Below are 22,838 nucleotides of genomic sequence, written 5' to 3' on the forward strand. Positions count from 1 at the left end.
TTCTTGTCATGTGCTTCAAGGTCACATCAGTTGTATTCCTTGGCTTTCATATGTAGGAGCTATGTGAAGTGATCACCACGGAAAGGGCTGTTCGGGCTGGCTCAGGTAATCATTAGGATTCCCTGTTTTGTTTTTCTTTTGTTTTGCATTAAACTTTCTGTTAGAATCTGTTGTAATTTGTCTTATGCAATGGGAACTGCTGTGGTGCAATTTCTGTTTTACTGCATGGATTAAAGCAGAGTTTTTCAACACTGGGGTCAGAACTTGGGACACCCCATATGGGGTCACCTGAAATGTCTGTAAGAGTCAAAATGGAATGCTGATAAACATACTAATTACTAATTACCAAGTATTCATTATTTTATAAAATACCATTGACAATCTTAGACTGTCATACACAAATATCTATAGGTTTAGTATCCTACAGCTTATGTAGCTCAGTCATGTTTTCATTTTTGTCGTGAAAAAATGTGTATGGTGTCCCCAGAAATGTGGGATGTCAAAATGGAGTCCCGTGACAAAAAAGGTTGGGAACCACTGACATGACTGTAATAACCCCTTTACACTTAATGTTTGTGAACGTTAGAAAACCATTACTTGCACTGAAGAGTTGTGCCTGCCAAGACATATCTGGTTTTGCAAGTAAGATTCACTTATGGAATGTGCAGTGGAGCCAGTAGATACATTTGATAGGAGATCTCTTGCCACAAGCACAAGCTCTAGACAATGGCATTGTGGTGGTGGTGTTGTGTTGCTGCTTTCCCTCAACCACATTTTTGCCATCATGTTGTACTGCAGGACCCGTAGATTTTTTTTTTAATACAGTAGTTGTCACGCTGTCAGTGTTACATCTTGTCAAACATCAATGCCAATGTCACTTCTTCTAATGTGCAGCAGAGGGCGGTGTTTCTCTGTGCCGCACCTTTAGCGCGTATCTATTATCCATATTTACAGGCCCGTTTGGCGCTTAAACTTGCGCATTTGATGGTGAGTTTTGGCCACAGCACACATTTACAAATCTCTGCTCATAGCACACATGTTCAAATCCTAATCCTTTGTCAAAATCTATTTGTCAAAATGGTCTTTAAGTTTTGATGTGTAAAGCCTTTGGAACTTGTCACCAAGTAGACAGGCAGAGCAGCCTTATGTATCTCCATCTGTGCAATGTGCGCGCGCCTCTTGTTGCCCTGCGTGTTTGTCTAGCCATTTAGTCGACACAACATACATATAGTAGAACTGGTAGACCGAATTTTTATTGCGAAATTTTGTTGTACTGCACCATCGATTTGGCTGTGTAAAACCCCTCCCTCCCTGGCGATGACGCGCCCCTGGTGTTCTGCAGGTTGACTACCACCAAACAGTACCCCTCCCATTCTCCTCCTTGTCTCTGCCTCCATCCTCTCATTGCATCTCCTCTCCTCTCCATCGGACATACTGGAGCACACAGAGGTACTCCTTTGGCTTTATTTAACAATGTAGCAGTGCATTTGCAGGATATACACGTCCGTAACTCCTTCGTATGTGAGACTGAACTGAGGCTGGGTGGGAAAGGGGTGAAGATGAACACTTTAACGGAAGTTATAGCGATGCGGTCTGAGGTTGACAAATTGCTTAGCTTGGTGTTTCCTACAGTAAGTGACAATGCGATATGAGTTGATGCTGTAAGTAGGCTTGGTGTTTTATTAGGACCCCGAATTACTGCAGTTGTGATTGTGGGTCATTATGGTGTCTTTGGGAAGTCTGCTGAGGTGAGCAAATTAATGCGTCGGTGACATAAACGTCCCGTTTGAAAGACAAAATACTGATGACAAACCTGAGTGACATCTTATGGGGGACGACGCATTGGATATGTCGCGCTTCAGACTCTTGCTGTCAGAAATCAAGACTGGGAAGAAGAAAAAACATGACAAGCATGTGACGTTTCAAGCGCCCCAGTCGAGTGTATGTAGTGATCATGCGTCACAGCTAGAACTACTGTAGTTGCTGAAGAGGTGGAGAGTTTTTTTCTTCGGAGGAATGATGGACAAGTCAAATGAATAAGTAAAAATGGAAAAGTTGCCATCCACATCCATGCTGACTTGTGTGACAGATGACACTAAACAAAAAATTTTCATGAAAGACTTGCCAAGGCAAGTCAAGGCAATTAAAAAAATGCGAGAGTATCATTTATTGATCCCGAGGGAAATTAAGCTAAAATAAATAAATAAATTGTGTTAATGTATCAGCAACTGTATTGTTTTGCCCTCAAATGTTTATTGCAGATGCCAATACCGCCAAACTTATGTTTCCAATATTTCTTTAAAAACTCTGTTTTTCAAGCAACTTTTTGTTTGATCCTAGTTTTTGTTCGTAATGGGTAGATCTGATGGGCATAATTGTTTGCACAGGAGTTAGGAGTTTGACATTGCCATTTTTGGAAAACTTGTTTGTGTGTGTGTGTGTGCGTGCGTGCGTGTGTGTTTGTGCCAGGATGGAGAGGCTACTGAACCAGTGGTTATGGCAGCAGGAGATCTGGCTGCCGCCGGGCATGTCCTGGAAGGATATAAAGATGGACGGCGCGAGGATGGTGAAGGGGAGCCGGTACCCGCTGCCCCGTGACCTGCTTCTCACTCTGCCCCTGGCACTGGCATTCATCGCCCTGCGATACGTCTTTGAAAGGTCAGTGGCCTTTCATTTTAAAAGCCCCCCCTCCCCATCCCCACCTCCTTCTCCCTCCCCTTAAACAATGTTTTGCATTGTGCTGGACCACTAATGCTTTCCATGGCGATGGGGGTCATATTTTATGCATGCTTTACTTTACACAACATGCCTCACTTCAAACGACACAGGCAGCCATCTCTCAGCCTTTAGTCCTGTATGTTTTTACATAAAGTTCACAGTGACTGCATGTGGCAAAGCTGGGTAGAGTTGCTTCGCCAGGACTCGAACTGTGGTCGAGGCTTCTGTTTGGTACCTCAGAACGTCCGGGTTTGAGTCCCAGTGGGGCAACTCGTCTCCCCTTTGCTACAGTGCAGATGAAGAGAGTAAAGTCCATACAGGTGCATGCTCCGTTGGCTTTTTGTGCAGATGGGCCCCTCTTGTGGGCCCTCTTGCTGAAAAGCCTCAACTACATTATTGCTATGATATTACAGAGAGCCTTAAAGTCACTTTGATGGTGTTGGTAAGCAGTCATGAAAAAGATAACATTAATGAATGGGCATCATGAATTCTGGAAATGCACTACTAAAAATATTACACAGTTCACCTTTAACACTTGGTCATTACAGTTAGGTTATAACATAGGCTCTGCACTAAGAGGTTAAGAGACAGTGGTACATGTCTCCCTACAGTAGTGGTGCTGGGCAGGTGTAAACAGCATGACGGATGGGGAGGTTTAACATTCTTTTGTGACCGTTCACACCACACCAGACTAGGCTGAGTGACAGATCGGCTATCAGATGGCAACGGGGTTGCTTTGCATATCCCGCACATTTTGGCATTTACAGATGTACTATATTCTCTAACAGAGGTGATTGGCATGTTTGTGATGCAAGACTAGCTCACAGTCAATCATAGTGGAATAGTAATATGACACTATTTGTTTTATTTTAACCCTCACCCAGTTGAGAACAAAACAATGCTTTTACGTAAGCGGTGAACATAACATAAAGGCTCCTGCCCTGAAATGATGATGGCATAAGCAAAAATATGTTATGATGCCAAAACAATTTGACATTTCATCTTTATATAAATTGCCATAGTATTTTCTGTTCTGTGTACTATCAAAGTTGTTTGTCACTTTGGAAGGGTTAAAAAAGCTGTGATGATGAACTCCATGAATGTACCTGTATTAAATATATGATACCAGCCCTTTGCAACCAAATGTCTCATCTTAATATACTTTGTATAATAGGTGTAAAGAAATCCCACACACTGTCCATTCCACCAACAAACTTTAATACAACATTTCACTTTTATACAACGTTTCGGACTGAAACGTTGTATTAAAGTTTGTTGGTGGAATGGTCAGTACAGTACACACTGCGATAGTAGGCCTGTCCTTCGCACCTGTCCAACTACAGAGGTGTGCAAATTAAAAGCATCCTTTTGAAATGAAGAGCTCTTTTCCAAAATGAGATATATCCATTTTATAGAATGTTGGGAAATTGACATTTTTGCATTGAGCATTCCATTGAATTGCATTGAAAAAATCATTTTATAGAGGTTTAAAAAGTGTGTTCTCAAAACATTTGAATGGCACGAAGTCACACATAGATGATAGGACTTCTTAACAGTCAATTCCAAAATTAAAATGCAAAAAGTCAAAAATGGTGGATATAGCGTTTTGGAAAAGAGCTCTTCAAATATATATAATAAGTGGAACCGGTTTGAGATGCTGCGTAGTGGAGGAGGACTTACCTCAGGGGGACAGGACAGGAGGGGAGGGGACAGGACAGGAGGGGAGGGGAGGGGAGGGGAGGGGAGGGTGGGTTTTGTTTACATGCGAGAGCAGCAGGCTAGCCTGTGGGGTGACGCTGGAGAAGAGAAGGGAAGCAGCTAGCAGCTGTCTCTCCTGTAACCTGAAGCCCGTCTCGGTCTCTCGGCCTGCACAGAGGCGGACTTTCCATTAGCCAAACCTAGGCAATTGCCTAGGGCCTCAACCAAATCTGTCCTCCTTAGGGGCCCCCAACTGTCACACCAGTCGTGGTAAACACACAAAAATAGGCTTGATCTTAATTTGTCACTTATGTAAAGTAATCACAGATGTGAGACAAAACGCTAATATAGCACCAAAACACAGAATTGTTTGCTCTATAATGACTTTTGAGGCCCCCATGCTTATATTTTGCCTAGGTCCCCAAAAATGGCTAGGTCCGCCCCTGTGTACTGCAACCCATCCCTGACCTTCGTCGACGACTCTGACGGGCCCCGATCTACTCCTCCCGTCGTCAGCTCACTCCTGTCTAATTAACTCTCTAGAATTACATGCATGCGTACGCTCGCACAATAGACACACTGAAAACACGCCCAGGCAGGTGTAATATTCAACGTTGCAATGAAAAGGAGAAGTCTGAAAAGGATGTACAGTAGTTCCCAGTCATCTCAAACATCATCTGACTACCTTGCATCTTTACTTATTTTCTCTGGTTTCATTCACTCTTACCAGGGTTGCCAGATTGGGTAGTGTCCTGCCCATTTGGGCTGTTGAGGATGAGCATCTTTCGGGTCAATAAGATATTGGGTGCATTTTCTGTAGAAATCAATCAAATTTAGTTCAATTTGGCCGAGATTTATTGTCACCAGGAGGTTTTTGAGCTTTTATTGAGCTGGAAATCATCATCATCCACATCTGGCAACCCTGTTTCCCACCTGTGTTGTTAATCTGTCTGACAAGAGAGAGATATTGACTCTGATGAAGATGTTACAACGTCGAACCGTTAGTCTTGGCACTTGTCCAATAACACAGTAAACCATGCACATCTGAAGATGCTCTGGTGACTTTCTTCTTTAACTGCATGCGTGACTTTTGTGTCCTACTGTGACCTCACCTCACGGACTGCTTTCATCCCACAGGGTCATTGCCCTGCCGCTCAGCAGACGCCTTGGGGTTCGGGACCGGGTGCGGGTTCGAGTGACCTTCATCCCCAAACTGGAGGCCTGTTACCTTAACAACAGAAAACAGCTTCCCTCACAGGTCAGTGTGAGAGATGCAAGTCCTGTCTGCAAGTACTAAAGCCTGGGTAGATAGGCTGCTGTTTTCAGCATTGTTGGAGAGAGAGAGAGAGAGAGAGAGAGAGAGAGAGCGAGAGAGAGAGAGAGAAAGAAAGAAAGAGAAAGAAAGAAAGAAAGAAAGAAAGAAAGAAAGAAAGAAAGAAAGACAGAGAGAGCGAGCGAGCGAGTGAGTGAGTGAGTGAGTGAGTGAGTGCTTAGGCAAATGTATGTGTGGCTTGTGTGTAGAGCAGACAGGACATGTGCTGTAAGCAGAAAGTGGTTGTCAATAACTTGAAAGGAACGGTGAGTGGAGGGAACACAAACAACACCAGCAGCAGCACAAGACTCTGGGCCTTTCTCAAAACTTAGGACAGTGTCCTTCCAAGCGTATCAGCCTAATTAGTCATGCCCAGTGATTGGATACTCTTTGGTGAACTCTACAGAATATCCAATCACTGGGTGTGACTAATAAAGAGTATCCAATCACTGGGTGTGACTAATTAGGCTGATACACTTCGGAGGACACTGTCCTAGGTTTTGAGAAGGGCCCTCAGTCTTCCTCCTCAGGCCCTATAGAATCCTGCCGTGGCTCCGCCCAGGATGTACAGTAGATTGTGTAAATGTGCAGCACATGGTTTGCAAGTACAGGCACGAGTGAGTTTCTCTTTGTTGGGGGAGATTGGATTCACCTGCTGTGGCTGTGTTTCGCAAATTGTGCTGACTTGCAAAGCTATTCGGATTGTGTTGTTGTGTGATATGCAGGGCTGCTGACAGCTTTCGCAGGGCCCAGGACAAAGTTATCTGAAAGGGCCCCCTACCCAATACATACAATGTAATGGGGACCCAATTGTGGCCCTTTATCACCCTGGGCCCGGGACAACATACCCCTTTGTCCCCCCTGTCGGCGGGCCTGGTGATATGCAAAGCAAAGGGTTACCCAACTGTCTACTTGTGCCACGGCAGTCTTTTGCTCCCATTTCCTGGATCATTTACAAATCAAAAAAGGTCATTGTGTAAGTTCAAGTTGTACACAAAAGTGAATGTGTAGGCTCTACGCTGTCCTTTTTCTTATCAGGCAAGTACACTGACATCCATTTTGAGATGAAAGCATTCAGTTTGAAAGTGTTAAAGGTACACTGTGTAAGATTTTTGGTTGTTTATTTCCAGAATTCATGCTACCTATGCACTTATGTTACCTTTTTCATGAATACTTACTTGTAATGTTGCCTGGCAATGCCCCTCAAAAGGTTTATGTTCCTGATGGGCTTTTATCTCACCCACTGCAATAAAATACTTTAAATCTTTTACAATCACAATTCACACTTACAGTAATCCAATCCTGTACGTTCTCCTGGTGTCTATGAACTTCACGTAGCCCCTTACCAGACACTGTCCAGCCACTGGGACATTGTAATAGTCACTGAAAAACTTAACTACCATAGTACTACTACCTATATGACAGTGCACAGGGCCTTTAGTAATAATGACTTGGTCATTGCCATTCTGGTAACAGCTAATTTATAACAGAGGTAGCGTCTAAGGGGCTAAATAGGAATTGTGTTTTGTCAGTCTGTGGATTCATTCAGCTGTTGTGAAATTCAATACAGTTGACTGGTGTCTTTGAACTTGACGTTGACAGGGACAAGTTTGTTTTGTCAGTTATAAGATCACCCTTACAAAGTCCCAGTCTACACGATCCAATCAAATGCTTACAATCTTGTACAGTTTTACAATTTACACATATCCAATCCAATCCAGTATGTTTTCCTGGTGTCTATGAACTTCACTTAAATAAAAATTGTGTTTTGCCAGTCTGTGGATTCAGCTGTTGTGAAATTCGATACATTTGACTGGTGTCTTTGAACTTGACGCTGACATGGACAAGTTTGTTTTGTTATTAGTTGTAAGATCGCCCTTCAAAAAAGTCCCAGTCTACCTACATGATCCACTGCATTTTGTGTTTTGAAGGACACCTTTTGATGATCTCACACGTGACATAGCTCTTTGGCATGGGGGTGAGTGGCGCAGGACTTATGACTCCTCCTCGTCTCTTGTTTGAGAGCAGAGTGACATCCTGGGCCTGGAGAAGCAGTGCAGTCTGACCAGGAGGCAAATCGAGACGTGGTTCCGGAACCGCCGCAACCAGGATAAGCCCAGCAACACCAAGAAGTTTTGCGAGGCTTCGTAAGTTGTTTTATTTTTTTAAGATATTTTAGGGGCTTTTGTCCCTTTATTGATTGGAAAATGGAGATTATGACAGGAAGTGAGTGTGGGGAGAGAGATGGGGAAGGATCAGCAAATAATCCAGGTCGGAATCGAACCCGAGTTGCCGGTGTAGTAACCCAGTTAGGTCACCGCAAGTCCGAGACTTTGTAAATTGTTAATCCTGAAGCTATTCTTCCTATACAGTAGAGTGATTTGTAGGCTTGGTTGGGAGGGGTGGTCCCCCTTCTGGTCTTGAAATGTCCACTTCCCTCTTCATGATTTTAGTCTCAGTTCAAGACAAGAACTTCATGTAACTTCAATGATGTTGATATACTGTAACAAAAATCACCCTAGAGGTCAGAGGTCACACCTTGGAGGTCGCACCATGTTATACAGTGTCTCCTAAATGTGTGCTCACAGAGGGATAACATGCAGTTTGTGTTAAGTGAATTAGACACAATTTACTTTTGTTTGTTTTGCATATTTTGTTGATGTTGGACAACAGGTTTTTAACGTAATAAAAACATGTTGTGTGGTCCATATATACAGTAGTTCAGTCAAGCCTCTGTCTCCTAATTGTAGGTGGAGGTTTCTCTTCTACTTCGTAGCCTTCTCCGCAGGCCTGGCCTCCCTAATAGATGTGAGTACTGTGCATGTCCTCCTACGTAAGTCCCTCATGCTCCGCAAAGACGGCATGTGCTCTGCTTAGGCTGCTGTTAAAAACTGTATAAATGGTGTCTTGCAACGCTTGCATGGCTCTGTGGCGGTTAAGCTGCTGTCTGTTCTTATGTACCGAGCCGCAATGTACTCCTGAACACTGACCAGGGGCCTATACCACAAAGCTGGTTCAGGAGTAAACCAGGTTAAGTTAAGAGGTAAATCATCTAATAGAAGAGCCTGCTGTTACAGCTGAATGAACACATTCTAATGCAAGATGATGGTCTTAGGTTTAAATGCAACTTATTTCACGTTTTTATGAGCATCAGAGGCTAAGATATTTAGGTTTTTATAGGCTGAGGGCAACTTTCCCCAACAAGGGCTTAGGCATTCAGCAGGCGATTTTGCAGGTACTATAGGCATCAATGTGTTAACCTGGATTAGTCCTGAGCCAGCATTGTAGCATAGGCCCAACATTGTGTGACTTTTTTTTTTTCAGACCCCATGGTTTTGGGACCACAGAGAATGTTGGCAGGGCTTCCCAAAACAGGTGAGCCACGTGGATCTGCATGTTCTCCTTGAAGAATGCTAGGAAGTGGAGAGGACAGCCAAGTTCTTGCTGTTCTCCATATGGATGTCTTTGGGCCGCTAGCAAGAGAACAACCACCCTCCCCCTCGTCTTTTCTCGCAGATATTACATTACTTCCCCAAGGCATAGAAAGTCCAAAATTATTCACTGAACACAACATAATAAACAATAGTTGAATTCCTTTTAATGTCGGTAGAGTTTAATGACTCCCTCCGCCCCTAGTGAGTGCTTCAACCTTTTGAGTGTTTTCTTTCTTCTTCAGTGATAAAGGATGTTGAGTTTGGAGCCTGTAGGAACTCTCCCGGTTTCCCTCCATTGTGTCGGGGTCGGTGCTGTGGAAATAGTGTTTTGTTTAGCACAAAGATCTGTAACTGCACCCGGCCACACTGTTTCACCGTTGGAGTGTTTGTTAGGTTTACTCAGGGGACCAGTGCTTGATGGGTTTTCACAGTGCGTGTTGGAGATTAGAACATTGGAAAGGTTTTTTTATCTGAACAAAAACTTCCTCCAAGGACCCTGCTTTCCCCTCGCTCAGTCTGGCCATCTGTAATGCTGCAGTCAATAACATGCAGAGCTGTCAAAAGTAAAAGTAAATTCATGGTGTAAGTACAACACTAGCACATTATATTACATAGCGGTTACAGCATTTACTTCACTGTACCTTAATGTTCTTAGTGAAAAACACTAAATACCTAACAAGAACCCACCACAAACTTGATCCAACCAGTACCGACAGAGTCAGCTGATCGTAAGACAAGTACATAGGTTTATTTTTTACTAATTAGCGAAAAGGCCCAATGGCTAGTGAGTCAGGAAAACCACTAGCCAAAAACTACTAGCCACTAGCGAAAAAGTTAGTGTCAAGCACGGGTTCCCACACTATTGATGACTTAGTGAGGTCGGAAAGGAGAGGCTGATAAGCACCCACATAGCCCTCTCTGTGTTTCTTTTCCTCTGTGTGTGTGTGTGTGTGTGTGTGTGTGTGTGTGTGTGTGTGTGTGTGTGTGTGTGTGTGTGTGTGTGTGTGTGTGTGTGTGTGTGTGTGTGTGTGTGTGTGTGTGTGTGTGTGTGTGTGTGTGTACAGAGTGTGTTAATAGTGTGCATGTGTGTATAGTGTGTGTGTGTGTGTGCGTGTGTGTGTGTGTGTGTGTGTGTGTGTGTGTGTGTGTGTGTGTGTGTGTGTGTGTGTGTGTGTGTGTGTGTGTGTGCAGTGTTTGTGTGTACAGTGTTTGTGTGTACAGTGTTTGTGTGGGTGTGTGCGCATGTGCGCATATGTGTGTTTGTCTGTGTCTGTGTGTGGAGATAACCCTGACTAAATACTCAGGGCAGACCTCTCTCCCTGAGAGGTATCGTCTTGCGATCAGGTGGTAGGTGTGTGGAGTATCTGCCTCTCTCCACATTCCTATTTTCCCATCCCCATCCCCCCACAGTGATGTACATGGCCAAACGCCCACAACACCCCCTTTATGTGTCTCTACAGCCGGTCGCTGAGGCCCACTACTGGTACTATATCATGGAGCTGGGTTTCTACTGGTCGCTGCTGCTCTGTGTGTCTGTGGACGTGAAGAGAAAGGTAGGTGTGTGTGTTTGGTGGCCTGCCTGCCTGCCTGCTGTCAACAATATCCCCATTCGAGGAATATAGAGGGCCTATACTGTATAAGAGAACAATGGCCGAGTGTTTGAGCACTGTGAGCCAATGTTAGTGTCTTCTAGTGGCGCGTTGTTGCATAATCTTGCATTGCTGCCTGCTAGTACTGTCCCGTCAGAGTCAGAGAGAATACTGGCATGGGAAGCAGCTTCGCACATCTCCCTTCTGTATTCTCCACCTGAGTAACACAAGCCAACATGTTGTGCAATTCTATGAAAATGTATCCATTTTTTTTCTTCTCACTCTTCTCAGATTACACCGCACTTCACTTTTCTATTTACAAGTTGCCAGAGAATGAAAAAAGAAAACAATCACGGCCGTCAAAGATGGCATGCAGGTTATCAAGATGGCTATGCAGGTTTATTGCAGGTCTTGAACGTGAGAACAAGCCCTGGGTGCTTGTTGGCAGTGTTGCCAGATGTGTGTGATCAAATCCCACCCAAAAGGTTCTCAAAAACCGCCAAAATGTGCAAAATTCTGCCCAATTTCAACAAATTGCATTGATTTCTATGGGCACAAAACTGCAGAAAAAAACGCCAAATGGCCAATTTTCTCCGTTTTTACCCACAGGCGGCCGTTCCAATCAGCCCAATTGGGCGTGTAACCGCCCAATCTGGCAACACTGCTTGTTGGGGATATTGATACTCCAGTTACAGGCATTTGCGTGCTCAAATCATTTCAGACTGGTTTGTAATTCCATGGTTAGAATAATCATATGACCAGTAAAGTAGCTTAATTTATACGCTATGCCCACTGGAATGTTTTGTTTAGTAGAATAACTAAAGATTATGATTATGAAAAGAATTTTGCCCCACAAGTAATTATTACGTTAAAGCACACACATTGCTTAGTGTGCTTTGACAATATGGAAGTAGCCTACTATAATTCTAATCTCTAATTTTATAAATTTTATTTTAAGATTAAAAAAAAACATTCTACAAAACCATAATTAGTCCTTTCTTGGTAAAATGAAATGTTTGTCCATCACTGTTCTAGCTTCACATGGTGAAAAACACTCACACACTGCTCATACAGGGCAAGCAGTTTTTACCTGAGTGCTATGCGAGCTCCGTCATGCACTACTGCACCCAGGCAGGCAGGGCTTAGCTGATTTGCATGGTATGTATGGCGGGGGCCTCAGACCAGCAGGAGAGGAAGTATATTCCTCTGCTTTGAGGGGAGGCATTATACAGTAAGCTATGCCAGTTTGGGAAAATGGATACAAAAATGTGTCCCCAATCACTACTTAGTCATCAGGGGCCCAAACTGATTCAGGGCCATCCTCTCTAGGGAGCTATCCTCCATTGTTTTTCCAGACTGTTTTTGCTATTTTTTCAATGCTCGATCATTTGAGAAGGATATGAGAAAAACTAAAAGTCCGGATGCACTGGCCATGTAGATGGATAGAGGAATTAATAAAACAATCTTTTGTTTGATGGCAATTTGTGGATTTTTCGGAAGGAACAAGCGATTAAATTTGACACTCCAGTTTCTAACTAATGTTCTATCAAACAGCTTCCTTGGCGGAGGTCTGCACTCTCTGAGTGCATTTCTATTTTTAATTGTCTTTCTGTCTTAATTTAAAGTGTCCTCAACTGTTATTCCCACCACAGGATTTCAAGGAGCAGATCATTCACCACATTGCCACCATCTTGCTCATCAGTTTCTCCTACTGTGGCAACTACGTGCGCGTGGGGACGCTGGTCATGCTAGTCCACGACTCCTCTGACTTCCTCCTAGAGGTGAGTATACCGAGCAGGAAACACCGCTGCATGGGTTGGGGATGTACAACTGCAACCTTAAGCCTTTGCTGTCATTTTGTTTGATGATTCATTTGATGACTCAAAACGTGCATTTCAAGATATTTTGTTTCTGTTTACTACTTAGTGGCGTTTGCCTGCTGCCATGTTATCTGAGCAATAATCATTGTCTTAGGGTTGTTGAAATATGCATGATGCGCCTGGTGAGGTGACATCAGACTGTATGTAATGGAGTGTGCAGCGTGCCCCTCCCTGAGGAGAGAGCCATGTTACGCTCTGTGGGAACAAACAAAATCACTTATCTGTCTGGACGTCTGGCAGTTATCCAAAACACCTGACTGACAGACTGAGTTACTGACAAGGCACTCACGCTGCCACAGTCCCCTCAGGTGTTTCACACACATAGACCTCCATTAAACATCCACTTTCAAACAGCACTACACGTAATGGCGTTTCTGAGGCCAAACAAAAGGAGACACAGTTTGAGACACAGATCAACGAGTTAAAAGTAATTAGAAGGTGACACCAGCAGGGTAAACTGAGAGAAGAGACACCCACTGGAGAGGACCTGATGCGGGCACATCAGGTGCGAAGGAGGAAGTCAGCTAACCCATTGATGCCTAAAGCACTTGCAAAAAAGGGTGCTGGATGCCTAAACCCTTTTAGCCCTATCTCAGCCTCTGAAGCACACAAAAACATGCCATAAGTTGCATTTAAATGCTAAGACCCTCATCTTGCATTAGAATGTGTTCATTCAGCTCTAACATACCAAGATTTTTAATAAAATTGTCTTAAATCTCATGAGCCTGACTCTTGCGTCATGCAGCTCCAGGCACCAGGGCCAATGTTGCGCAACACAACATCCAACGTCAATGGGTTAAGGAAGAGTTTGAGTTTGGGTAAAAAACCCCAGCCTAGCCTACTTCTACTATGTCTCCTTCACCACCATGTGTGTTGGGCCCAGGAAGAAGGAAGAAGGAAACTCCTAATGAGTAGTCTGAGTCAACGTGTGCAAGTAATTTCTCCAAACTTCCCTCTGTCCTCATAGTCGACTTGGGTGAAGTCAGTCTTATCTTGGACATTCATCTGTCATTAAAAATACAAACGGGATCTATCTGATAACATCACGTGTTGTGAAACAGTTGTCAAATCAACTATAAAACACTGATAGGCTAAATGTCCTCATGTGCCTTGATTTCTTCCCCAGATATATCACAATATATGTGACTAGCCACAAAAAAACATGCAACAAGTAGGCCGGGGCGAAACTGACAAAATCGCGAATGAAGATCCCTCGTTTTTATGATGTTCTTTATCTTTATTTGCTTTTGTTGCTGAATCTGCAAGTTTGTATCATCTTGAAGATGATATTCATTGATTCAGAAAACAATATTTGTTTGTCCAAAATTATAGGCCTACATTTTGTCTTTAAAATGATCAGCTTTATGTCTATCCTGGCCAAGAGGAACTTCCATACCTAAATGCTCCGTTTTCTACTCAGAAGGCCACATTCACTACGTTTACATGATGTTTTTAATTCCGAATTAAATAGTTCCGTCGAGTTTACTTTGATCTTTTCTTTAATTCCGAATTAAGAGGTGTTCACATGGCGTATTCAAAGCGAAATTAAGCTGTATTCAGAATTAAATGGACTTAATTCAGAATTAAATGTAAACGTAGCCACTGTAAAGAATAGAAACATTGCAAAGAATAGAATCTACACTATCAGAATCTGTGGCCAGATACTTGTGGCCTGATTTCTCGTGGCTAGGCACATATCATTTGTAGTTTGGGCTTTTAATGCATGTCCAATATAAAACTGACTATACTCAAGTGGACCAGGAGGACAGAGGGAAGAGGAAAGGATTCAAGTTTGGAAAAAATGACTTGTACCCAGTCAATGTGACCCAACAGGATATGGGGTTTTATGTTAACTGTGGAGTAGATGGAACATTTCCTGATAGTCTACACGTGTCTCTTTGTTGTAGTATGGCTGGATAATGTGTAATGTGGTTTGAGCCTCCTCGCCATGACAGAGCTGTGTATTGTGAAGTGTAATGGAAGTAGTGAAAATGTCAACCTACTTAGGTGGAGCTTACTATGACATTAATATGGGGAAAGAGAAATAGAACACCTGCTTTAGTCAGTGTTGGAACTGTTTCACCCCATTCATTCATATTATTGAAAACTACACATTCTTCCTGGTGTTTTAGTGAGTGTCAAAGTTGCACAAGTCGTTGTGTCATTTCGACAGTGCGGGGGTGGGACGGGTTTCAACGGAGCATCACACTGAGGGGGAAATATTGGTACATGTATATGCATGACCTGGAACATCTAGATACAGGTGGCACTCGCCACAGGGCAGCCGTTGGAAAAGCAGATGTACGACTGGAGAGAGAGAGAGAGAGAGAGAGAGAGAGAGAGAGAGAGAGAGAGAGAGAGAGAGAGAGAGAGAGAGAGAGAGGCCCTCTCCCGAATTAGTTTCTTAATGACTTCATGACTTACTGACTGCAGCTCTCTTACCAGGAGCACTCCAGTTGAAAGCACCCCTCACAGCTCCAGTTTTCTCAATACAGTCAAGAGTATAAATTTAGCATCTAACTCTCAGACACTAACTTCACCTGAGTCAGCAAAAGCATGTGGTTAGCATATGCTGCCGATGGATTTTGAATCTGATTGTGGCGTTGGAGCTCTTATGTGTTATAAAGCATCTTCCATGATGCACAGCGTCCTACAGAACACACCTTTGACAGGTCACCCTCCATGTCGACTCAGCAGTGGTGCTGTTTATTGCCTGCTCCCACTTTAGGTAATTGCTTTTAGATAGCCTTTGACTTTGAGGCTAGCTGACCCTCCACATAAATGCTTGAACGCAGTGGAGTTCACGAGGGGAAGGGTGAAGGTTTGTGGTTTTTGTCAGACAGATCGGATGTTTTTTGTGATGACATACATTTTCCTGTAGGGGCTGTTTGAAGACATGTATGAATTCAAGTCAAGTCAAGTTTTTGTGATCCATTTTGAAAAACAAAAAAACCTAATCCACTGGCAGCAACTCTGTTAAAATAATAGCTTTCTGTTTCAAGCTATAACTGTCTGACTTGTTTTTCAGTATCCTAAAAAAAGAAATATGAAACAAGAATACTTAGAAAAAGAAATTGTTGGACTAATTTTTCTTTTCTTTAGGTTGTCGATGTCATTATTCATTTGAGATATTTGAATGCTGTTCATGACCAATCAGAATACATAGCTGTCACATAGCATTATTATTATTATATTATGTGTATTATTATGTGTATTAGTATTAATACAGGTATTGCGCTTTGTGTTTACAGTCTGCCAAGATGTTCAACTATGCTGGCTGGAGAAAGACGTGTGACGTGCTGTTTGTGTTGTTCTCTGGGATATTCTTGGTCACCAGGCTAATAGTTTTTCCAAGCAGGTAGGATACTCACTAATATGCTGTTTGTAAAATTGAGTGAGTGTCAGAAATGAAACGAGAATTTATTGTATTGTGTTTTGGTAGGGGCTGTAGCCTACTGTATGTTGTTGATGATGACCCATATAGAATCTAATTTAATTAATTAATTTCTCTTTCTCTGCCCCTTACTATCACTGTATTAGAATTGTTTATACCACAATGGTGGATTCACTAGACTTCTTCAACCCGTTTTTCGGCTACTACTTCTTCAACGCACTACTCCTGGTGTTACAAGCACTCCACATCTTCTGGGCCTATCTCATCCTGCGAATGGTCTACAAATTTGTCTTTCTGGGCAAGGTAAATAACAAGCTTAACATGTCCTAGTACCATTGCAAACACAGAGAGAGAGAGAGAGAGAGAGAGAGAGAGAGAGAGAGAGAGAGAGAGAGAGAGAGAGAGAGAGATCTGTCATTGGCTAAATGTATGTAAGCATGGGCTGTATATGTGCAATGATGTGTGTAATGTCTGTGTGTTTGTTCTGTATTCATGTTTGTACGCTACTGGTTACGTTAATTTCCCTTGGGGTTAATAATGATACTCTTCTCTATGGTTTGTTTTTGACTGATCCAGAAAAGGATGTCCGCGTTTGCCTGCTTTAAGAAGTGTCACCACCCCTGTACTGTGTGCTCCAGTCATTTATGCCTCTGTTCCACTGCCGGTTTTCTGGTAGGCATACAGCTCGACACAGCGCGACTCAGCCGACACTTTTTGTTTTTCGAATAGGCACGACACAGCTCAATCGTAAAGCAAAAAGTGGCGGCCGAGCCGCGCTGTGTTGAGCTGTAGGCCTACCAGAAAACCATCAGTGGAAAAGAGGCATTAGTAAATTAGCTGACTCATACTAGCCAGGCTACCATTTGTAAAATTATGTGTTTCTAACACATAACACACAACGGAATCTATACATGGCTTTTCTCGTTTATAAACATGATGTTGTGAGGGGGGCCAAGACACTGGCAGCCAACCACATGAGCTAATTTTTTGACCGACAGCGGTTTCCAACAATCAGAGGTTGAGTTGTGCGCAGTCAGGGTCGCACAGCCAGGGGAAAACAAAAATTGAGAACCCATGTATACATTGCAGACTGCTTCCTTCACATAGCAATAGTCTCCACCCATGCATTAGCCAGCCACATCCACATACCGGTATTCTGAATATGCATCATTTTCCTTTGACAGGTGGACCGTGACGAACGTAGCGATGAAGAAAGTGAAGTAGAGGAGGAGGAGGTGGAGAAGGAAGAGGAGTGTAGCTGGGAGCAAAGGAAAGACACTCTGAACTCTAAATTTGCCTCTTTGGCCAACAACTGTGTCCTCAACAACTTGACCCAACAAAGGAGAAACATGAGCTACCGGATGGCCAATACCAGATAGTACTGTTCTCACGTCTTTCAAAAGCTCAGGCTAATAGCTTTGTGTACATTACGTTTGTCTCCATATGTTAACTATTCTAATATGTGGTTAATGCGTTACTAAGGTCCACACATGATTTCACAATATAGCTCATGTTAATATTGGGAAATGACGACACCAAGGGTGTGTGCTAATTGTATAATAACAGACTGTTATGTTTCCTCTCCCGTTTCCGTTTAGTTAAGATTTATGAATTTATGTGACCAGACAGGAATATGAATTTTAATTTTGCGCTCCACCTGCGATACTTCATTTGCCTTCAGTTGCCACAGATGAGACATATGTATGTATCTTAAAATAGAGGAATACTGTAGTATACTGTAGGATGTTTGGAAAAATGTATAAATAGCTTTTTTAAAGGATTGTATAAATACATTTTGAGACTGTCGATGACTGCTTTTACACCGAACTGAACCTTGTTTGGTATCTGTGAATTTGTTTAAAGTAATATATTTTACTTGTGGAAAGACAATTAAACTTGTGTTGAAATTTGATTGTAAGCCTTGTTTTTTTCTTCAATGAATGCGCATATTATATATTCATTTTTTCTTCAATGATTGTATATATAAAGTTGTTAAAAACATGTAAGGGTATGGCAGTGTGGCCATGCTTTGGTATTGACCTCACAATGTGTTGGCCCTAGGAGACCGTAGTAGGCAGGGCTGGCCTGGGGGAGCACTTTTGGCTTAAAGGGGCCCCTCATAATTACAACTGACTCACCGGTGGGCCCAGCACCCTCATGGGCCCCTATTTTCAGAAATTTTTTTTTTTGTTTTACATATTTGGGGGGTGCTATAAATATATATTAAAAACTTGAATTATTATGTGCCCAAAACATCAATAAACACCATTTTCAACATTCAGGAGCTGAAATAAACAATTGGGAAAACGACCTGCACAGAGCAAACTACTGCACAGTTGGCAACCGTATTCAGATGTTTCAGTCTTTTATCATACGCACTGTGACACATCCACGAACAGGAATTGGACAGGGTATGGCATTGTCTATCTCCTGGCAAGTGTCAGTGTACGGGTCCAGTAGAACCATATTGGGAATGGTTGACTTCAGTTTGTTCTGGCTCAGGAGATAGACTTGGCCGCCGCTGGTGGCACAGCCGCTGAAAAACTTCCTGTCCACACACTCCTCTTCCAGCAGGGTCCACTCGTCCGTTTCCACGTCCAGTCTCCAGGCTTGGCCTCCAAAGAGGTAAAGAGCGCCATTCAGGTCAGATGCCACAAGGTCATAGCTAAAAGGAAAGATAATAAGAGAAAAGTCTGTTTCAACCATGGATAATAACTTTTAACTTTACCTTTTAACTTTAACTTTAAAAACAGAAAAGTCGCTTCAACCATGATTTTTTTGCTCTGGGAGCAAAGTTATCTTCCACACACCGCGCTCTTCCGTCTTGTTGGTGCGTCTCTGAAGTAATCAAGTAATTAGGAGGACTGATATCAGTCCCTGCAATGTTTAAATAAAAAGAAAGGAAGATAGAAGAAAAAAACTGAGTGCGATCCATTTGCTCTGAGAGCAGAAAATTCCTGGTTGAAGCAACTTTTCTGTTTTTTTGATCTGGTTATTTGTTTGTCCTGCTCCCAGGTCTGACTTTTGGATATGCAAGCTTTTACCTACTACTTCAACCATACATGTTTTTTTTGGTTTCTAAACATGGTGTTGTGAGGAGGGACAAGATACTGTCAGTCAATCATGTGAGCAAATGTTTTGACAGACAGCGGTTTCCAACAATCAGAGGTTGAGTTGTGTGCAGCCAGAGTCGCACAGTCAGGGGAAAACAAAAAAAGAAAACCCATTTATAGCTAAAAGAAAACATGCAGAGGCCAGTTACTTATCTCCTCTGTCACACACCTCCTGGCAAAACGCACTATGGACCTAAAACATGATGGAGCTTGACTATCCAGTAGGGCTCCTTTGCACTTTTTGGTAGTATTGTGCAATTACGTATGCATCAGATTCATGTGTCATTCAAGTGATGCCATTTCCCAGAGCATTTTACTTTGATTATGGTACAAGGGGCTGTTAAACTGAAGGGGTGTGAGGTTGGCTGTCTCTGTCAAGCACAACTCAACAATATTTGAGTGTATTGGGAATCAATGGATTATTTTACCCAATCATTTATACTTGGCTTATGCGACAGAGATCAAACTTCCCATCCCTACAATATGAGGCTACAGCAGTTAAATCTACAGCAAGCCTGGCCCTGGCGTGACGGTGGGGCAATGGTGGGGCACTCGTCTGCGATGCGGCCGACCCGGGTTCGGTTCCCAGCCCGGGTCATTCGCAGACCCCTCACCGTTTCTCACCCCATTTGCTTCCTGTCCACCTCTCATACTGTCCTGTCATCAATAAAGTCGAAGACCCCCCCAAAAAAGCTGGTGTGCAATAGGGGAAGGGCCATCCATAGTACATTACCGAGGGTAGGGGCAATAGGAGACCACGTCCCACTGGTCAGTCTTCAGGTGATAACACTGCACCCCACCGTACACGTCTCCATTCTCATCCAGCCCACAGGCCACATAGATGCAGGATCCCATGTGGGCCACGGCCGCCCTCTCCACCGCCCGCACCATGGGGCTCACCTCCACCCAGTCCTCCGACCCCAGCACAAGCACCTGCAAAAATGTTTTTTATTATGCTACTAATATGGCTTTATTGTTTTAGATGCATGCATCCCATGCATCTCTATAAGAGGCTTTGTCTGTCCGTCGGTCCGTCCGACCGGCCGGCCGGCCGGCCGTCTGCCCGTGATGCAGAGAGGGTAAACCGGCTGTGCTAATACAGCCGTGACGCGTTTCCCAATCATTGGAAACCACTTCGAAAGGATAATAAACAACTGAAATATGATTTTAGAGTGTTTACAAAGTTACAGCTGTTTGATACCACTGTTTGGATTGTTTTTCAATCCAATCCTTAATCCCTACTGTATATATATATACTGTATATATCTGCTGCTCTGTACACGTTTCCCCTAAGTTAAGTTAAAGAAGGTCTATTTCTCTCTGGGGGGGCAGAGAACCACTGGCATAGACGGACGCATCTGTTGTCCGCCTGTCGGACTTGTTAATTATTGTTTTAATGTAGTGTTTCTCAACGGGGCCGGTACAGCCCCTCAGGGGGCGTTGGGGAGCCCTACGGGGGCGTGGAGAAGGATACGGCTGAGAGGGAGTGGTGCTTAGTTGCCATTGGAGGGCATTAGTCTAGTTTATCTTTTAATACTAAGGGGGGCGTTGGCAGGATTATGATGAGGTCAAGGGGCCATTTGGAGGCTTATGATGAGGTCCAGGGTGCGTTTATTCAAAAAAGCTTGAGAACCACTGTTTTAGTTAGACACTGTACAGGACTTTGGTCAGTTATGCACTGTTTTCAAATGTGCATTATGAATAAAATGTACATATGGCGGTGCTGTGGCGCAGCGCGCTAAGCCCGCCACATTTGGGTTTATATTGCCCACGAGGACCCCGGTTCAAGTCCAGCCGGGGTCATTTCCCAACCCTGCCCCATCTCTCTCCCAGTCATTTCCTGTCTACTCTCACACTGTCCTATAATAATAATAAAGACCAAACCAAAAGCCCCAAAATAATACTTTAAAAAAATTACCTACCTCGACGTCAGCCACCAGACCCTCATCCATGGTACCCCCCATCACGTACAGCCTGTCACCCACACCGACGGAGCAGTGGCTGCGCCGGGACTTCTGCAGGGCTGGGCCCTCCACCCAGCGCCTCTTCCCACACAGGTATATGGACACCCAGTCCACACAGTACCAGCCAATCTCACGGAAGGAGCCTCCTGTCACCACCACGTTTTCTTCTGAAAGACAGAAATATTAGTTTGGATGTCTGTCATGTTGTACTGTACATACATACTGTTTATTTTTTTAAGTAGGTATTTCAGAAAAGCAAACATTTGAGACTCAAATACTGCATTTCGTTTTCTTATTCAGCGCATGACTTTCTTAGTCAGTGTATAACCACAACTCTTCTTGTCATGAGTAAACAGAAAAACCATATGCTATTTTCAAGATTGTGCTGAACAGTTGTGTCCTTTTCTCTCCACTTCTCTCAGAGAGCCATTTACCCACTGCAGCAACGGAGTACTGTGTGAGCTTCCTCCTCTCAAGCGGAGCGCAAGACTGCCACCTGCTGCTGCGAGGGTTGAACTGGTACAGCAGCTGCGGCGCGTCCCCGTCGTGGGGCCCTCCGATCACAAACAGGAACTCGCTGGAGCGCCCCCGGGGCACGGAGCGGCCCGCGTGCCAGCTGGCGGGGGAGTTGTCGTTGAGGCGGCAGATGAGCTTGGCCCGCGGGTCCGAGCCCTTGAGCCGGGTCAGCAGATCGGTGAGGTAGGGGAGGCTCAGGGACTCGGGCCGCACCAGCCCCATCAGCTCCATGAAGTCCTCCTCTCGTCCGGGGTCAAAGGTCGCCCAGCGCAGTGTCACCTCGAAGGCCATGTCTTCTCTGATGACAAACAGGTCGTCGCTGGCGATGAGGTCCGCCACGCTCTCCTTGGGCAGGTAGAGGAAGTCTTCGTGAGACGCGATGGCCGGCAGGTGGGTGAGGGCCACGTCTCTGGCTGCGGCGTACAGCTGCAAACAGCCCAGCTGCCAGGCGTACGCCATCATGCCCAGACAGTTACTCAGATGCAGCTCCCTCTCCAGGAATTTACAGCACAACAGCCTGGCCCTCTCCAGCTGGAGGAAGTCAGCGGCCTCCAAGATCCCCAGGACATTTTGCCTGTTCAGAGGTAGTTTAAGAGTTTTGGCGAATTCCATGAGTATGCGAAACTGCTCCTCGGGCACTCCTCTGATCTCTATGTCTCTTTTACTGCTCTCTTTACCGCCGCCAAAGAAGAGGGCACGGAAATACGGACTGAGTTCTGCCAGCCTCTTCCGATTCACGAAGAAAGAGTCTGCCTCCACCCGCAACACTGCGTCGGGCAATGTGTCCTCCAAATCCACAGGTTTGTTCAGTGCCACAGGAATATATGTTATATTGAGTTTAGAGCTCTCCTCCCCTGCCTCTGTGGACGCCATTTTAGAGGTCCAACACCTTCACAAGCTGCAGGCAAAAGTATTTATACTACAAGTGGTTGCCAACTCACTTGGCTGGGTAACGGGGTCACTGTGTGTGTGAAAACAAGGGCTAAATATAACCACCCATTTGCTATGCATAACTCTGTCAAAAGAGGACAAAAATAAATTAACTATCATTTGAATGGGAAAAATGCAAAGGAAAAAAAATAAAATATAGGGCCTAATGGAATACATGGAATATGCATTATGGCAGTAGCCTATCTAAAGAAGTTATCACAAACAATTACCAAATGTTCACATTACAATAACCACAGTTAACTTAAAAGTTAAAATTAAAAGTTATTATA

At 43.9% G+C, this 22,838-nt stretch overlaps 2 protein-coding genes across 2 annotated transcripts; one reads left to right on the top strand and one right to left on the bottom strand.

The window, feature by feature from the left end:
• The first annotated feature begins 979 nt into the window (after positions 1-979).
• On the top strand, positions 980-17,996 carry LOC134450303 (ceramide synthase 2-like). Its single transcript, XM_063200148.1, has 12 exons — positions 980-987; positions 1,343-1,449; positions 2,470-2,658; positions 5,554-5,674; positions 7,757-7,875; positions 8,479-8,536; positions 9,053-9,103; positions 10,623-10,715; positions 12,404-12,532; positions 15,883-15,989; positions 16,172-16,328; positions 17,210-17,996. The coding sequence occupies exons 1-12, from the start codon at positions 985-987 to the stop codon at positions 17,402-17,404; spliced, it is 1,329 nt and encodes a 442-aa protein (XP_063056218.1). The 5' UTR covers positions 980-984; the 3' UTR covers positions 17,405-17,996.
• A 377-nt stretch (positions 17,997-18,373) lies between these two features.
• On the bottom strand, positions 18,374-22,491 carry LOC134450998 (kelch-like protein 24). Its single transcript, XM_063201082.1, has 4 exons — positions 21,537-22,491; positions 21,061-21,269; positions 19,872-20,071; positions 18,374-18,690 (listed from the first exon to the last, which is right to left on the bottom strand). Exons 1-4 carry the CDS (start codon positions 22,489-22,491, stop codon positions 18,384-18,386), a joined length of 1,671 nt encoding a protein of 556 aa, XP_063057152.1. The 3' UTR covers positions 18,374-18,383.
• Positions 22,492-22,838: the final 347 nt, after the last annotated feature.

The sequence above is a fragment of the Engraulis encrasicolus genome, chromosome 6 (genome assembly GCF_034702125.1).
Source record: "Engraulis encrasicolus isolate BLACKSEA-1 chromosome 6, IST_EnEncr_1.0, whole genome shotgun sequence".
NCBI classification, from domain to species: domain Eukaryota; kingdom Metazoa; phylum Chordata; class Actinopteri; order Clupeiformes; family Engraulidae; genus Engraulis; species Engraulis encrasicolus.

What these genes read in the sequence shown, in the direction of transcription:
- LOC134450303 (XM_063200148.1), top strand. An exon ending in GAAAACAGCTTCCCTCACAG is followed by an intron (nt 5,675 to 7,756) that starts GTCAGTGTGAGA and finishes GTTTGAGAGCAG; the next exon opens with AGTGACATCCTGGGCCTGGA. An exon ending in CTAATAGTTTTTCCAAGCAG is followed by an intron (nt 15,990 to 16,171) that starts GTAGGATACTCA and finishes TCACTGTATTAG; the next exon opens with AATTGTTTATACCACAATGG.
- LOC134450998 (XM_063201082.1), bottom strand. Translation starts at nt 22,491, where the DNA reads ATGGCGTCCACAGAGGCAGGGGAGGAGAGCTCTAAACTCAATATAACA. An exon ending in GTACTCCGTTGCTGCAGTGG is followed by an intron (nt 21,270 to 21,536) that starts GTAAATGGCTCT and finishes TCTGTCTTTCAG; the next exon opens with AAGAAAACGTGGTGGTGACA. An exon ending in GTCTGGTGGCTGACGTCGAG is followed by an intron (nt 20,072 to 21,060) that starts GTAGGTAATTTT and finishes ACATTTTTGCAG; the next exon opens with GTGCTTGTGCTGGGGTCGGA.